Raw genomic sequence first — 17,238 nt, 5'->3', positions numbered from 1 at the left:
TCTGAAAGAACAAGCAAAAGCAATGCTTCTTTTGATCTTGGTCTTGAACTCATTCTTTCTCGGCTTATGTAATGTCAGCACTCGACTTCACTTGGTTTCGTGTAAGAGCCCCACACTGAGAAGGCTGCTTTCAGACTTTGCACTTGAAGCAGTGCATTCAGTGGTTCTGTAGGTGTGCAATCTCTAAAACCAGGGAGAGAGAGAAGATTCCGGGGAGAAGCAATTTAAAAACAGTTCTAATTGTTCAGGCAAGTTATTTTTACCAGTCTTTAGGGGACAGATAAATGATCACATTGTTATTATTTTTATAGATTATATTTCAAAAAGCTTTTCTGCCAGGAGTGATTAAATACCAAGTTTTAATTTCACTCACTCAGGGAAAATTTTCCATCACATTAGGATTCTTTTTTCTTGATAACTTAACCATAGGAGACTATAACTCAGGGCTTTCAGGATCCTCATTCCAGAACTTACAGAGCCAGAAAAGAAGGCATGTGATTCTGCTGAAGGTTTGGGAAAGTGGGAGAAATACAGGGAAATGAGAACGATAAGAAACTTTTGGGGGTACTATATTTAAAATACATTATATATAATATATATAAACATTTTACGTATAAAATTTTCTTATAAAATTAATGATAACAGGGGCTTCCCTGGTGGCTCAGTGGTTAAGAATCTGCCTGCCAATGCAGGGGACACGGGTTCGAGCCCGGGTCCGGGAAGATCCCACATGCTGCGGAGCAACTAAGCCCATGAGCCACAACTACTGAGCCTGTGCTCCAGAGCCCACGAGTCACAACTGCTGAGCCCGTGTGCCACAACTACTGAAGCCTGCATGCCTAGAGCCCGTGCTCTGCAACAAGAGAAGCCACCGCAAGGAGAAGACAGTGCACCACAACGAAGAGTAGCCCCCGCTCCCTGCAACTAGAGAAAGCCCGTGCGCAGCAACGAAGACCCAATGCAGCCAAAAAAAAAAAAAATTAATGATAACAGTAATGAAAACATATTATTGCTGTGAAGAATTTTCTGCACTGTCTACATAATGAAACTTGGGAGTCACCTGGTGGTTGCAATAACTGAATGCCCACCGCATGCCTAGGTTTCACCCATTTCCTCTCCTTAATTCACATTGTAAGATGAGGAAAGCAGACTCAGGGAGGTCTAGCTTCTTGCTCAAGGTCATATAGCTGGTAAGTGGTAAGTGGTGGAGCCACATTTCAGACCCAGGTCTGTTTGTTCCTAGAGCCTTTTTCATGCTTTTGTGTTGTAACAAGTTCCAGTCTCAAGGAGTGCCTCAGGGTTTGAAGCACTCTCTTACTTCCAAGCTGGGACATGCCATTCTGTGTAACACGGGGTCTGTGACATCCATTGCCTTTTGGATCAATTAATCTTGCCATTGACCTGAGAAAACTATTAATGTGGTTCTAGGTCTTACCAGAGAGAATTTATAATTGATGTTCCAACTACATCTGACATTAAAAAAATACCCATTTCTCTAAAAATATATGGTAAATTGAAGAAGATTCAATTCCTGAGATATTCACTAACCTGGTTGCCAGTGGGCTTGAGGGTTTTATGGGTCCCCTGAAATTGCATGTGGAATACTGCACATGTGTGTATATGTGCCTTTGTTTTTGGAGAAGACTTATAATTTTAGTTAGATTCTGAAGACGTGTGGACGCACTGTTCTCTCAGAAACAACGAGGAATATACCTGATTGACTCTGTTAGTATTGACAAGTGTTTGGTAATTGTGTCAAATTCCATCATGACAAATGAGGTTAAATTAACTGTAGTCCCTTAATAACCTGAGCGTAGCACTGTCATTCCATGTACTACACTGTGTGGACTCCACCAAGGGACTCAGCTCTGGTCTCCTCATTACACGAGCTCCCCAGCCCGGGACACAGAACACTGCAGCTGTAAATCCTTAGCAATTGCTTGCTGGCTGGAGGGAATGATTTTCCCTGTACAAACCTTGCCTAACTCAGTCATTTCAGGTACTGGAAGGACCAGTGATTGATTTGATGTCATAAAGTGAAACTCCTCTGTCCAAACGCTGCCACTTTTTACCTGTAGGACCTTAGTCAAGCCCCCTTCGACCTCAGTTTCCTCTTCTGTAACAAGAGGGGTTAGCTGTAGGATTGGTTAAATTTCTGCCACCTCCACAAATTCCAGGAATCTTTACTTGGCAACACATTCCAGGAGTCTCTATTTGGCAAAACCAAATTGGAAAGCGCTTGGACAATTCGTTTGGAATCGACTAGAACTTGCACATCTTAGAGCCTCTGTGTGAAAGCGCTTAGCCACAAATATGGGTTACTTTGATAATTACCTTCTGGCCAGGGACTGCCGAGAAGTAATCTTACCGGGGTTCCAGGCTAGTTACGGAGACAGCTGCTGGGAGGAAGTGGGCGTGGCGATCTTCCCGACTTCCTTGTTTGGAGCAAACTTTGGCAGCATCTGACCGGCTTAGATGTTTGCTTTTCAATCTGTTGATGTGCTTTTTGGGAGTTCTCTTGTCCGCCAGAGAAAACATCTAGAAGAAGCCCGACGCCAAATCTTAGCCATTCCCTGGAGTCCCCAAACCCCACCAGCCTCCAGAGAGGGGAAGGCGAAGCTGAGAGAAATCAGGCGTGCCTGAAGCGTGCCGGCTTCAGCGGCTCCCAGGGAGTAGGGTGGCAAAGACAGGGATTTCGGCACCCACCCACCCACCGGCCTGCGTCCACGCGCACCGGTCCGCGTCGCCTGCCTTTCTTAGCACTCCTCTCGTGGTATCTGGAACCTGGCACTGGAGATGGAGCAGTTGCGACGCTCGCTGGTTGCGCCGTGTGCCTAGTGCGTTAGTCGACCTCGCGGTCGCGGCGCCTGCAGCCGGCGCGCTCCGCTCGCAGCGAGCGGCGGACCAGTGGGGACAGCGCGCGGCGCGCAGGAGGAGGGGACGCGGCTGAGCGCGGGGCGCCGGCGCGGGGCTGCGCGCTGCGCCGCGAGGGACCCCGGGACGCCGCCGGCCGAGCCATGACGGACGCCAGCAACAGGAAAGAGGGCTTCAAAAAATGCCGGAGTGCCACTTTCAGCATCGATGGCTACAGCTTCACCATCGGTGAGAACTTTCCGCCCTCTGTTCTACTCCCGGCTGGGGCAAACCCCCTCTCCGGTGGCGCCGAGGGTCCTCGGGGTCGGGCTGGGCCGCGAGGCGAGGCGAGGCGAGGCGTTCGCCAGGCGGGAGACCCGGGGTGCGGCAACGGGGCCGGGGAGTCGCGTGTGTGGCCCGGCCGCCTCACCGGGGTTGTCCCCGCGGTGCCCCTCCCGCCGCTCTAACCCGACATCCTGCTGAAGCTGGTTTTTAGGGTCACAGCTTTTGGAACTGCTCGATATCCTCTTTGCGATTTTAGTAACACAAGCCGGGAGAGGAGGGATAGAGACAGAGATGGAGGCAGAGAGATGGAAATACCAGGAGAGAGAGAGAGTGACAGAAAGACGGAGGCATGACAGGCACTAAGACAGAGACACAGAGACACATAGAGAGACAGAATGACAGAGACATCTAGACAGAGACATTAGTAGAAACACCTAGACAGAAGGTTAGAAATACAAAGTCGGAGATGCCAAGACAGAGACTGACTGATAGAATGTCAAAGACGTGGAGACGGTTATAGAAACAGAGAGGTAGAGGCTTTGAGAGACAGACACATAGAGATAGAGAGATTCAGAGAAAGAGACTGAAGGATAGGTTCTACAAAAATTGAAGCAAGAAGAGAAAGGGACACAAGGAGAGAGAGAGAAAGAGACAGGAAGGAGGGAGGGAGGGAGAGAGTGAAGATAAAGCAGAAAAAGAGGCACATTTAGAGAGAGAGAGAGAGAAGGCAGGGAGGGAAGGATATATCATGCTACTGAAATATTTGAGAAAAATCTGTTTGCTGTCCTCTGGACTCCTAGTGGCTCCTTTCCCAAACCCTTTACCAAGAGGGGTACCAGAGGGGGCTGGGGGTGTCTTCATGGCTATTGGAGGGAGCAGGACCACAGGGCTGACCCTCTGGAAGCTGAATTTGAAGAGCTCAGTTCTTGGTGCTTTTACTGCCCATTCCATGCTGTACACCAGCTGGTCCAGGGATTGCCTCCTCATCTTCCCAGGAGATGGGCTAAGCCAGGGTAGGTTCCTCTCTGGAATGTCAGAGTTTGGAGAATGGCAGGGCAGAGCCAGGTGTCAAGGAGCTGCTTCAGCATTTCTACTTCTTTGTGTGCTCAGGTCACTATGGCTTTAAAATCTGAACTTCACCCCAGAGCCTTTGAAAGTGAGGGGTGTATTAATGTGCTTTTTGGAAGTGTAGCAGGAATTTGCCAGGGGCAAGAAGAGGCTGATGGACGGGAGCTCATCTCTGGACCACTTTTGCTCCTTCTAACGAAGTGGCCCAAGATTTGGGGGGCATGGGCTGAACAAATATTACCAGAATGAAGTCTAAACTCCTTTGCCTGCTTCCCAAGCCTCTCCATTCTGGCTTGAACTTGCTTTTCCTGCCTCAACTGTCACTTCAAACCTGTTTCTTCCACACACTCGTGATTGTTTGCCCTTGCCCACATCCCACCCCTCAGAGCCTCTGCTCAGGCTGTTCCCTCAGCCAGGAATGCCATTTCCCCCGACTCTGCTTTGAGAAATCTTGTCTATCCTGGCTCTCACTTGCCACCTTCTCTGCTCTTCTTCCCCATCAGAAAGAATTTCTCCCTCTGCACTCCTCTCAGCCTCTTAGTCCTCTGTGAGAGCTCACACCCGGCCTTGAATCACTTATTTCAGCAACTATTCGTTGTCCTCTTGCATTACAGATTCCTTAAGGATGAGACTGTGTCTGATGTATCTTTCATAATGGTGATGGTGGGTACTTGGGAGTTTTTGTAGGAATGAATTAAAGGTTGCCAAGGTCAAAAGTGATTCATTAAAAGACCGTTAAAAAAAAAAAAAAGACCGTTGCCGTGTTAATGTTAGTTTTTTTGAATCTGATAAGGAAGCTCCCAAAAATTATTTTGAAGTTTTACCTGGCAGTTCCCTGTGAAATCTTATCTTCCAAAAAGTGTGGCTTCTAAAACGCAGGTTTACAGTGTAACCCTCCCCTCCCCTCTTTTTGCTCCCATCCTCACTAGAGGAAATGGTCTGGCACATTGGTGTGGTCTGCTAGTCAGAAGGGACCTCAAAAGTGAGCAGGTCACTTCCTGGTGAGAGAGCTGCCAGCTTGTTTCAGATCTTTGGGCATTTATTCATTCACTCCTTTCCATCTGCCCTCCTCCTTTCCTCCCTTCTTCAAAAAATGCTTATTGAATTTTACTGTATTAAAAGATACAATTTAGTACAATGCCTGCCATATGGCAAACATTCAATAAATTGTAATTGATGTAATTATTCAAGGCCCTAAGCTAATATCATGGGGAGTTTATGATGATGAATCAGACTTAGAACCCAGTGTTCAAGGAATTTGTACTCTTGGGGTGATGCAATGTGTTCATACATAACATTTTACAAAGTAGAAGCTACTAAATGCCATAAGAGACATTTTAGAAGTTTTAGGCCAATATAGACATTTTAGCAAACAGATAATCAAAAAGAAAGAAAGAAAATCACTTGTAATTTTATCACCCAATGCTAAACATTATTAATATTGTATAGACTTCCAGTACTTTTTTTGTATATACACAGTTTTTTTAACAAAATGCAGTCATAATGTTTGGTAATGTTATTTAATATCATAGTAGCTTTGTTTCAAGCTATATACAGAGTTTTTATTTTAAAAATTTTCTATTCTTGGCTATTTAGGTTGCTTTTAATTTTTGCCATAATAGACAATGAAAACAGGCTCAATCTTTGAGTACATCCATTAATACTTCTGAGAATAAATTTCTAGAAGTATGATTGCTTGGTCCAAGACTATGTATATTTTTAGGGATTTTAAAACATATTGCTCAACTACCCTCTGGAAATACCAACTTACACTCCCATCAGCAACATATCAGGTGCTCACACACGCTCATGAGACCGGACACTATAATTTTTCAAAAGCTGTTGGTTTGAGAGGTGGAAGGTAGTATCTTACTTCCACATGTTATTTCACTTCTTTTGTGAAATTGCCATTTTATGTTCTTTGTCTGTATGTTTTTCCTCTGGGGGAATTTCATCATTTATTTTTAATTTGCAAGTACAGTTGACCCTTGAACAACGTGGGTTTGAATTGCGCAGGTCCACTTACACGAGAATTTTTTTCTATAGTAAATATTACAGTACTATATGATCTGCAGTTGGCTGAATCTGCGGATGTGGAATTGGGGATATGGAGGAATCACATATAGGGAAGGCTGACAGTTAGTTATAATGCAGATTTTCAACTAACCATAACCCCTGAGTTGTTCAAGAGTCAACTGTACTCTTAATGTACATAATACATGTTAGTTATACATATAATCAATATATTAATTACACGTAATATATAATTATAATCACTATATATTAATTATACAATATACTAATCACATAATTATATAATTAATATGTATAATAATACACATATACAAACATGTACGTGTGTGTATGATTTGCAAGTGCTGTCTGTCATATATGTTACAGGGGACTTCATATTACTGCAACGTCAGTGTGTGGCAGGTAGGACTTGATTTCAGGACATACAGATATCTTGTAGCCCGTGCCCATGGTTGCCAGCTTGTCCCATGGTTTCAGCAGGGTGTAATAGGTGGACAGTCCCCCTCTTACCACGTGAGAGAAGAATCCTGAAGAGATCCTGGTGCCCAGATCACTCCCTTTCTCAAGTGTCTGACATTCTGTCATCAAGAATCACCTTCTCTTCCAGTCTGTTAATTATGCAAAATTTCCAGGTCAGAGAACTTTACTAAAGGAATTTATGTCATGGTCCTGGTGAGTCAAGAGATTCTTACCAGGGGAGGCTTATGAGGACAATGGGGGTCTTGAGGGTTCTTCAGAAGGGGAGGCGTGACCCACCCCTGTGGCAAGGTCAAGGATCACGTTTCCTTGGAGGGCTCCTGACAGAACTTCTGTCTGTTAAATGGATGTCTCTGGGATAAGAGAAGGCATCTGGCTCAGAGACTTGTGGTTCAGATTGGCAGGGAGAAGGCTTCAGCTGTGGTTCTCTGCCTGGAATGATACTCCCCAGGGGGTGTTTGGACACACATGGTACACTATTAGTAGTTGAGTTCTAAGGGGCTGGGGACAGGCTCTACAGACAGTTAGTGAGCAGAGGTCAGAGGGGTTAAATGTTCTGCAGTGTGAGGGACAGTCCTGCACAGTGAGGAATTGCCCTAAACGCCAGTGACACCCCCAGGGAGAAACCCTGTGAGGGTTCCCTCTGACATGGAAGCCTGGGGCTCCTGAGCTGGCCTATGCCCTGGCTGCAGGGACTCTGGGACACTGACGGTCAAGGCTGCACAAAGAACAGGCCCTGCCATTTGCCATGCATAGCTATGGGGCGTGGGCCAGGCACTGAGCTAGGTGCTCTACTCAGCTCATTTGACCACCTTTCACAACGACTCTGAAAGGTATGTGTCATGACCCCCATTTTAGGAGAAGAACCTCCTGAGACTCCGAGAGGAAGTAATCTGCCGGAAGTCACAAGCTAGGAAGTGGCAGAGTTGGATTCAGACCACATCTGCCCTGACTCCTCAGCCCAGGGTTTGTCCCAACCGTGCTCCCTCCCATGGTGGACTTTATTTGTGCCTGAGCCTTGGGACCAGCCCATCATCCCCATGAGGACAGGTCAGGGAGTTTGCCAAGGTCTGATGAGTGAGCACAGGCTGGGGCAAAACCAGAAAAAGATGGACCATTGTCACAGGTAGGGGAGGGCTGCTCCTGAGAGGAATATCAGGTTGAAGAAATAGGCTTGTTAATCGCCTCCCACCAGGGCCGCCTGTTCAGCACTCCCTTCATGTACCTGGGAAATGGTCTTGTGTCCTCTCTGTATGATGTTCTCAGGTCATGAAATCAGGTATGCAGTCAAGAGGTCTGGGAAACGAGACCATGAGCTTGAACACATGCCACATCCAGAAAGCACTACTGTCATCAGCCTTCGTGATTTGAGGGTCCCATCCCTAGGAAACCACTGAAGTTATGATTGTAGACAACGATTATAACTGTTAACATTAATTGAAGCCCATATGTAGAAGTTCAAGTGTAGTTTGACTGTGAACTCGCATTTGAATATGAAACGAATGGTTGTTGTGGGAGTTGCAGTATCGCTGGTTTCCAGAAGAACTTTCCTCGTCTTCAGGGGCTTGGTTATATGTTTAGGTTGTATTCAGTGGATTTGCAGATTCTTACTTTCTCCATGAGGCTGCCTGAAGTACAAGCACACACCTTTTCCCCCAAAGCGAAGTATGTGCGCAGAAAACAAAAGCACTTTTTTTTTTTTTCCAGCTGCCTGAGGGGGCCTCCCTCGATCTCCCTTGGTGCTACTCACTACTCAGTTTATAGCTGAGAAAATTGGGCTCGGGGGATCCTCATTTCCCCTTCTCCCCTCGGCGATGACCTCCAGGGTGTCAGAAGGAAGTGGGTGAAGCCATGGGCTGGGAGGATGTGAAGTTGGTGGGACGTATGGAAAAGAAGCTGCCTCCTTCGAAAATGAACCTGGTGGTGTTGTGGAAAATTCTAGGCCTGTACTGAAGAAGTGTTGCTAACAGAGGGAGGCGTTTCCTGTAGCAGCTGCCACTGGCTCCCTTGCCCCTGTGTTTCTCTCTGCAGGGTTGTCCCAGAGGAGGAAAAACAAGGGGCCCCTAGACAGCAATCAGAGGCCCAAGGGGCTAGGAGTGAGGGTTCCCTGTCCCACCCTGGGACTGCCGGGTGCTGGGAAGTCCTGCTAAGTGGGGAGGTCTGCTGGAGGTTGCTCCTTTCACAGGGGTTCTGGGTGGGCAGGGCTCCATGGGTGGCTGGGGTGATGGAGCTGCATGCACCGGGGGTGTGGCCCCTCTCCAGCCCAGGCATAGCGGCCCCTGGCCTCCCTAGGTGCATATGGCTGGGGACTTTCTCAGCCCAGACCGGTCTCAGTGCTCTCTTGGCTGAGTGTCACGTCTGCCTGCTAGTTTGTCTGGGTGGAGGCGAGACCTTTGGGCATTGTACGCCTGGTTGGGGGTGATGGTGGGTCGCAAGGAACTGAATAAGGATCCAAGGCAAACTGTCCTACTGCCACCTCCCAGTGCCCATTGCCCTAATTCCCTCCTTCTCCTCACATCCCTGGGAAGACTGGAGCAGAGTGAGGTGAGGTGGTGTGTGGACTGAGGGCTCACGCAGACTGGGACTGCAGTCTCTACTCTGGCTTTCACCTGCCCCCCTCGATCCCCCCCTCCTGCATCTGAGCCTCAGTTCCTCACATGTAAGATGCGGAGTGTGATCCTTAGTTACGGGATGTGGTGAGGATCAAGTGAAGTTACGCATGAAAAAATTGTTTGTTAACCCTGAAATGCCATTAAAATGCTTCCTGTTATTAGGGGAGACTTAAATACTGGTTAAAACTTGTGCACCCCTCTGCACAGCATTTGCACTTCAACAAAGGGAAGCTTGAGGAATGAGGCTCTCATGACGGGGTTCTGATTGTCAGCCAGCAACTGGAGTGCATAGCTTTAGGGATGTCTGTCAGCTGAGAGGGGGCATTTGTAGTGGGAAACCCTGGGCTTTGGAGTCACACAAAGACTTACTGTGCTGGTCAGGCAAGTCAGTTAGCTTCTCTGAGCCTCGGTTTCCTTCTTAGAATAAACGGGGCTAGTGACACCTTCCTCGTGCGTGAACGCGGCCTGGGGAGTGAAGTTCTATGCACAGTGCCTGCTGTCACACTGCCTGTTTGCTCAGCAACCCTTCCCTTCCCCTGAAATTATACTGACTAGAGCTGGCTCTGGCTGCGAGTAGGTGAGGGTCGGTGGTGTGATCCTGAGGGTTTGTGGGTGTGTTCTGGGGCAGGCTTAGACGTGGGTCACTACTGGTCTGTGCTGGTGCGGGCGTGGCCACCAGGAAACCCTGTACTGTATCCTGGCCCCTGACGCCAGATGGGAACAAGAGCAGAGTGGGCACTGGACACCCTCCTGCCCTCCCATGGACCGATGCACCTTCCGGGGCCACATGGTGTCCCTGGCATGTCTCCCAAGCCTCATGGACCTAGCAGAGCAATGGGCACAGTCCACCCAGGGCCATGGGGACGTTGGGGGTAGTGGGGAGAACAGCATTGCAGGAAAGAGCTTCTGAACTTGACTTGGGGATTGGCCGTGGGACACAGAAAGAAAAGGGGACCGGGATGGTGAAATTGGGCCTAATAGAGTCCAGAATATAACAAGCTCTGGGGTTAGACACTTGGGGTTCAGATTCTGAACCTCATGTTTTGCCATGATCTTGGAGAGGTGGCATGAAATGGCTAAAGTTTAGTGGTTTAAGCTGTAAAATGGACATAATACATATAGTATCTACCTTGCTGGGTTGGGCAATTAAATGAGATAATGCAAGCAGAGCTCCTAGGCATTATCTTAGTCCATTCAGGCTACCACAACAGAATACCATAGATGGGGTGGCTTAACAGAAATGTATTTCTCACAGCTCTGGAGGCTGGGAAGATTTGGTGTCTGGTGAGGGCCTGCTTCTGGTTCATAGAGGGCTGTCTTCTCACTGTGGGCTGTCCTCACATGGCAGAAGGGGTGAAGGAGCTCTCTGGGGTCTCTTTTATAAGGGTGCTAATCCCATTTCTGAGGCTCCACCCTCATGACCTAATTACCTTCCAAAGACCCCACCACCTAATACCATCACAGTGGGGATTAGGTTACAACATATGATTTTGAAGGGACACAAAATCAGTCTATAGCACTATTATTATTGGGGGTTAATAAACATTTGCTGAATATAGCACTGTAGAAGGGCCAGGGGAGCCACAGGGGAAAAAAATGCACAGTGTAGTGGAAAACATATACCAGACTCAGAATTGAAAGTTAGGGTTAGTTTCTTCCTAACTCGCTCTGTATTCCTGGGCAAGTCTCTTAACATGGGCGACAGTTTCTCCACCTGTAAGTGAGCTGGTTGGGTACAAAAATCTCTGTGGTTCCTGCCACTCCGGGAAGGGAAGGCGGTGAACTTTGAGTCCTGAAGGCCACCGTAGCCGTCCCAGAGCCGGAAGGTGCAGGGGAATGGCTAAGTTAGGCACTCTCAGGATTTCTGGTGAAAGAAATTTGCAGAGTTCAGAACAACGCAGAGGCAAATTGAATGTAGGACTAGCAAAGAGCTGAAATTATTCTTGAAGTAAGTAGACTAGATTTTGTGTACACAACTTTGTATGGTAATTCACAGTACTCACAGTGAAGTTTGATAACCGCTGAGCTCTAACCAAAGACAAGTCAATGTGTAGCTGCCTGGGCCTTCCAGCTGTTTCACCTTTGTGATATCAAATCCCAGTGAGAAATGGGGGGCTGGGTGGAGATTTCCAAGTGTTTCTGCTTGCCTGCAGGGTTAGCTCCATTCTGATGTGTTATGAAGCCTTCATGGCTTCCGTTCATGTTGCTAGATTTGTTTGTAATGAACAATAAATGTGATAATAGATAATAGTCATGGAAGCACCTAGCATGGATCCTGCTTAATAGATGTTTGCTGTATTTGAGAGGCAGTAGGTGTAGAGGTTAAGAGTATGGATTCTGGAGCTTGACTACCTTGGTTTGAATTTTGGCTTCACAGTTTATTAGCTGTGTGATCACTGTGACCTTGGACAAGCTACTTACCCATTCTGTATCTCAATGTGCTCATCTGTTAAATAGAGATAATTATATTACCTGTCTCCTAGGGTGTTGGAGGATTAAATGAGTTAATGTACATCAAGCACTCTGAACAGCACCTGGTACATAGTAAGTTCTCTATAAAATGTTATGATATTTTTCCATATTATTATTATAATATTTATACTGTATGTAGTAATAATAATAATAAAATTCTATAACAATATTATTAACATGAAGATAATAATAACCATCTCTGAGTCCTGCTTGATCAAACACCCATTTATGCTGTTCCTTGAAAAGCTGTAGGGATAACCTTAGTCTTCTGCTTTCTGTTCAAAACTGGCATTTCCTGCCAAAAGGCATTCACTTCTGTGTGTTCTTGGACACTGGCGTCCCAGTGCTGTACAGTTGTTCTTGATGAATCCGTGGTGGACCTACAAATGTTCCCATCTTCTTAACCAGTTAATCATCTTTTAGGACTTAGTGTGTCACTTGTGATGGCTTTGCAGAGTGAGTCCCTAACTGCCAGGCCCTTTTTAGGCGGTTAGCTCTCCTAGGTCAGGATGTGATGCGGAAAGGAAGGAGAGGCAGAAGACCCCGGCTCTAGATCCAGCCCTGGGGCTTCCTGTCTCTGTGACTGTGGGAAAGAGCATCAATCTTTCTGAGCCTCGGGTCCCTCATTTGTAAATGAGGCTAACACTTCCTTCTTTGTTGTGTTGTTGGGGGAATTCAGTAGGATGGGCAACGATGGAACCCAGCATACTGTAGATGCCCAGTAATCAGTAGCTGTTGGTTGTGACTATGGAGAGGCTCTGAAATCAGGGAGCGGGCAAGTCTCCCGGACCCACAGCTGCTTCCCTGGCTGGTGCTCCCCGGCCTGCCCCCTGGCTGCCACTCATAGCCCCCGACCAGCCACTTACGTTGGATGCTGGCGCGGCTGCAAGGCTGTCTTTGTTTTAGTGTAGGATTTCCCATCAGGCCAGGGATCTGGAGCCCAGACGAGTGTTTCCAGCTGGCTCTGGGTAATTGGTGCCAGCTACTCTGGGGAGAGCTGGCTGGCACTTCCTGTGCTGTTTGGCAGGCAGGCTCTGGAGTGTGGCAGCAGCTTGGCCTGAGAACCAGGCCTTCCCCAAGGGGCCCTGGGGGGTCTTGGAAGCCGAGCTGCTGGAAGTTGGTTTTTACTTGTCGGAGGGCAGTATCTGCCGGATGAAGGTCCAAACCACTCAAGACTCCATCTATGAGTATTAGTCCACTAACACTGCTGCCGAGGTTCGTTTCTCGGAGAGGAAATCACGTTAATTGATTTGCTGATTCCTGCCTTTTCGCTTTGCTTCTTCAGACAGCTGTGTTTCCTCTCTTCTTGATAACAGCATAGAGTGGCTCAGGTGTGATTCCCTGGGCTTGGAGAAGAAAGTAGGAGAAGGATCAGCTATGCTGGACTTGCATCACTACTAACTACCAGTGTTTGTTTAGCCTTTAAAAAGGGACCTCTGGGGACTTCCCTGGCAGTCCAGAGGTTAAGACTCCGAGCTTCCACTGCAGGGGGCATGGGTTCGATCCCTGGTCGGGGAACTAGGGATCGACTGCTTGGTTTTTTTGCACAAACCAGAAGTTGAATTGCTGAGCTCTGATGTTCACCATTGATGAGCTATCTGACTACAGTCTTCACCTTCCTGAATCTTGTAAGGTAGGAATAATAATATCTATATTCGATTATGCCATTTATAAAGTGCTGGCCTAGTAATGAGACCATCCCAGGTACTTATAAATCTTAATTCCTTTCCCTTCTCTATTCTCCTTCCTTAGCTCATGCCAAACCTGAAGGCATTTTGGCTGGGTTAGATGTTCACCTGTGATACAAAGTATGGGAACCCTCCAGCGCTTTGGAAACTTCATCTCTCTGAGAGGCCCCCTGGAAAAAGCTGGCATTGATTTACTCCCGACTCCTGGGCACGAGGATCCCAAATGAACACATGGGATTTAGGCAGCGAGTGGGAAAGTGGATGGATTTCTATTTTAAAGTCATTAGTTTACAATTTCCAAGAAAGGCTCATTGTGTCTAGTGACTCATCTTTCTTTAACAGTTGGAAGTTTAGATTTTCAAAATTTGTCAAGTCAGTAAGTATTGAAGGGGAATCCAGCATCTCTTAAAGAGAGAACCAACAGCACTCTGAACCGGACCAGATCCCAGCCATCTGGAGGGCCCCAGAGAAACCCAACTTTCCAACAAGATGCCTTTTCTTCTTTTCTTATCTGGGTCATTCATGAGGCTAACTGTTTAAAACTTTAAAAGTTTAAAAGACGCAGAAATTTGGCCAGTTGTGTAAGACTGTAAGCCTGATCTTGGTGACTATTCCAAGGAGGCTGTTTTTTTTTTGAATAGTGGTCTTGCACAACTTTTTTTCAGATTTATTCCTAGGTATTTGTTGTGTTCTTTTTAAAAAATTAATTAATTAATTATTTTTGGCTGCGTTGGGTCTTCGTTGCTGCGCGCCAGCTTTCTCTAGTTGCGGTGAGTGGAGGCTACTCTTCGTTGCGGTGCATGGGCTTCTCATTGCGGTGGCTTCTCGTTGCAGAGCATGGGCTCTAGGTGTGCGGGCTTCAGTAGTTGCAGCCTGCAGGCTCAGTAGTTGTGGCTCGCGGGCTCTAGAGTGCAGGCTCAGTAGTTGTGGCACATGGGCTTAGTTGCTCCGTGGCATGTGGGATCTTCCCAGACCCGGTCTCGAACCCTTGTCCCCTGCATTGGCAGGAGGATTCTTAACCACAGAGCCACCGGGGAAGTCCCCCAAGGAAGTTGTTTTCTGGAGGTCATTATGCAGTTGTTTTGTAAGCTGTTACCCCCATGTTGATGATGATAATAATAAGGTATTACCATTTGTGAAGCACTTTTCCAAACAGCAGCTCATTTGATTCTACCAATAACCCTGCAAGAGAACTATGAGCAGCTCCATTTCAAGGGGGCTTCAAGAAGTCAAAGTGACTTATTTCAAGAGCAGTGACCTAAATCCAGTTTCTGCATTTTGGAAAGCTCATGCATCTGAAGCAGAAATCGGGGAACCATCTTAATAGATTCCTTTTTCTGTGTCCCTACATCTAGTTAGTCATCAGGTCCTGTGGATTTTCTTCTCTCAGCTCTTTCCTCTTCATACTTTGCCCTCCATCTCCCCTGCCTTAGTTTAGATCCCCTTTTCTCTCCCCGAGTCTACTGCAATATTTCCAAGTGGTCTCCCCACCTCCCCAACTTGCCTCCCCTCCAAACGCCTCTCAGCACCACAGCTAGAATGTTCTTCTGGAACACACAGCTGATCCTGCTGCCCTGCAGTTTAAAACTGTCCAGTAGCTTCCCGTCGCGTGCAGGATGAAGCCCACATTCCCAAGTAAGGCTTGCAGGCCTTCTGTGATCTGGTCTTTTCTCTAGGCTCACACTTTGCAGTGTCCCTGCCTACCCGTGGATGGTAATCATTCACTTGGCCTTTCTTTATGGGGTGCCCACCACATGCTAGCTATTGTGTTAGGCAGTAGGGATACAATGTGAGTCAAACTGACCAGTCCAGTGGAGCCCACAGTGGTGTAACTGTGCTCTGATGGAATGGCTGGGGTGCTGTGCAAGTGCCCGGAAATGGCATGGAACCTAGTCTGGGGGGGGTTGGGATGGGCTCCCCTGATGAAGGGGGTGGGAGAAGGAGGTGGGGAAGCATCCAGATGGAGCGGGCAGCCCAGGCTCTGCGCCTGGAGGGTGGGTAGAGGAGGAATGTGGGTTAAGAAGAGTCCGGAAAGGTGGGCAGAGGTTCTTGTGGACCAGCTGAAGGGTTTGGTCTTTTTCGCAAGAGCAGTGGGAGGCAACTAATAGTTTTAAGCAGAAGTGACTCGATCAGATTTGTGTTCACCAATGCAGGGGCTGGCTGCACTGGGGCGAATCACTGTGTGAGTGTTTGTTGACTGGTCCTGCTGTTGTGTCATAATGGGCAACTACCGTGCACATGGCGTTCCTCCTCTGTATCTGGGCCTTCCTATACCCTTCTGAGTATTCATTCCCTCTTCGGAACAAACCAGACAAACTTTCAGGCTGCCAGAGAGGCAGGTGGTCCGTGGGGGCAGGAGGCTTTCTTCACTTTCCTAATTACTTAATTCATTTTTTAAACACAATGACGATGGGATTATTAATTTAATTTGCCTGTAAAAATGATCCATATTCATTTTGGGAACTCAGGAAAGAAAAACTCATTATCCAGAGATGACCTCTGTTAATATTTAGGTGAATCTGCTTCCATATTTTTTTTATCTTAAATTCACATAATATTCTATAGCAGTTTTATATTTAAATGGGATCATCCATGTTGTTCTGTTATCTGCATTTTAAAACTTAATTGTATGCATGGACATTTAAAATTACTCAGCTGCCTCTCTGTCTTAGTGCCTTGGCCCTCTTTTGCGCTGTTCTTGGCTTCTTCAACCTGGATACCTCACGAGCCATGTGAAACTTATCTGAGCATCTCACAATGTGGCCTGTTTGGGCAGTGCTGTCTCACCAATTATACACACACACATTTTATGTGCAAACACACACATAACCACATACACTTATTTTCTCTCTCTCTGTGATTGAGCATTTGCTGTTCGCCAGGCAGTATTCTAAGGGCTTTGAAAACACTAGCTCATTTAATTCCCCATTTTCTGATGAGGAAGCAGACACTTGCCCTGGGAAGTGAAGAGCCCAGGGCTTGAATCTGGGGCATCTGAAGCTAACATGGTTGTGTGTGAGCCTGACCATGCATGGGAGATGTCAGAAGAAGGGCCTTCTTACACCTGTGGCACACGCCTTTGGTAAAAATTCAAAGCACTTTTGGGACATCCAGCATCTCCTCTTAGCCTCCCAGTGAGAGGGTTTATGACCTTGAATGGGGGAGGCAACTGCGTATGAAGGTCTTAGGACCAGAATGTTTCTTAGAGTTTATTTCAACAGAAAGCTTGGTCAGCCACTCATTCCTTCTCTTACAAACATTTGCTAGGCGCCCTTTGACTGCCCTGCAAATATAAGGAGACATTAGACAATTTTCTCATTCTTGAAAAGTGTATGGGCTTGTGAGGAGACTGATATTAAAAAAATAACATCCATGGGCCAAGTGTTGTTTGAGGGATTTATGAAGAACGAGGATAACACAAGTGCAGGAGGGGCTCACTGCCTGCAGGAGTTTGGACCCAGTTTCTTCCTGTCTTGTCTTCCTTTTCCCTCCCCCTTCCCTTCCATTCATTCAGATTTATTCAATTTTTATTCAATTTGCATACCATAAAATTGACCCATTTAAAAAGTACAATTCGTGATTTTTAGTAAATTTACAGAGTTGCGCAATCATTACCATGTATAACTACTTCACTGTTTCCATTTTTTGGCTACTACGAATAATGCTGCTATAAACATTCACATACAAGTCTTTGTGTGCACACGTATTGTCATTTTCTTAGGTAGATTCCTAAGAGTGGAATTGCTGGG

The 17,238-nt window shown here is 46.9% G+C and overlaps 1 protein-coding gene across 9 annotated transcripts in view; it reads left to right on the top strand.

The window, feature by feature from the left end:
* PDE1C (phosphodiesterase 1C) overlaps positions 1-17,238 on the top strand; it is a 613,608-nt gene that overhangs the window by 88,244 nt on the left and 508,126 nt on the right. For 2 of the 9 annotated variants that reach the window (XM_082399452.1, XM_082399451.1), the window contains exon 1: positions 160-3,102. The exons of the other annotated variants lie outside the window; for them this stretch is intronic. In XM_082399452.1, coding sequence (XP_082255578.1) covers positions 3,018-3,102 — 85 coding nt within the window. In that variant the 5' untranslated portion in view covers positions 160-3,017. Of the gene's footprint in view, positions 1-159; positions 3,103-17,238 lie in introns of those variants that run through there. 9 annotated transcript variants of the gene reach the window in all.

This window comes from Balaenoptera borealis (genome assembly GCF_965194805.1).
Source record: "Balaenoptera borealis genome assembly, chromosome: 7".
In the NCBI taxonomy this organism is placed as follows: Eukaryota; Metazoa; Chordata; class Mammalia; order Artiodactyla; family Balaenopteridae; genus Balaenoptera; species Balaenoptera borealis.
This window is presented reverse-complemented; position numbering and strand designations above follow the sequence as displayed.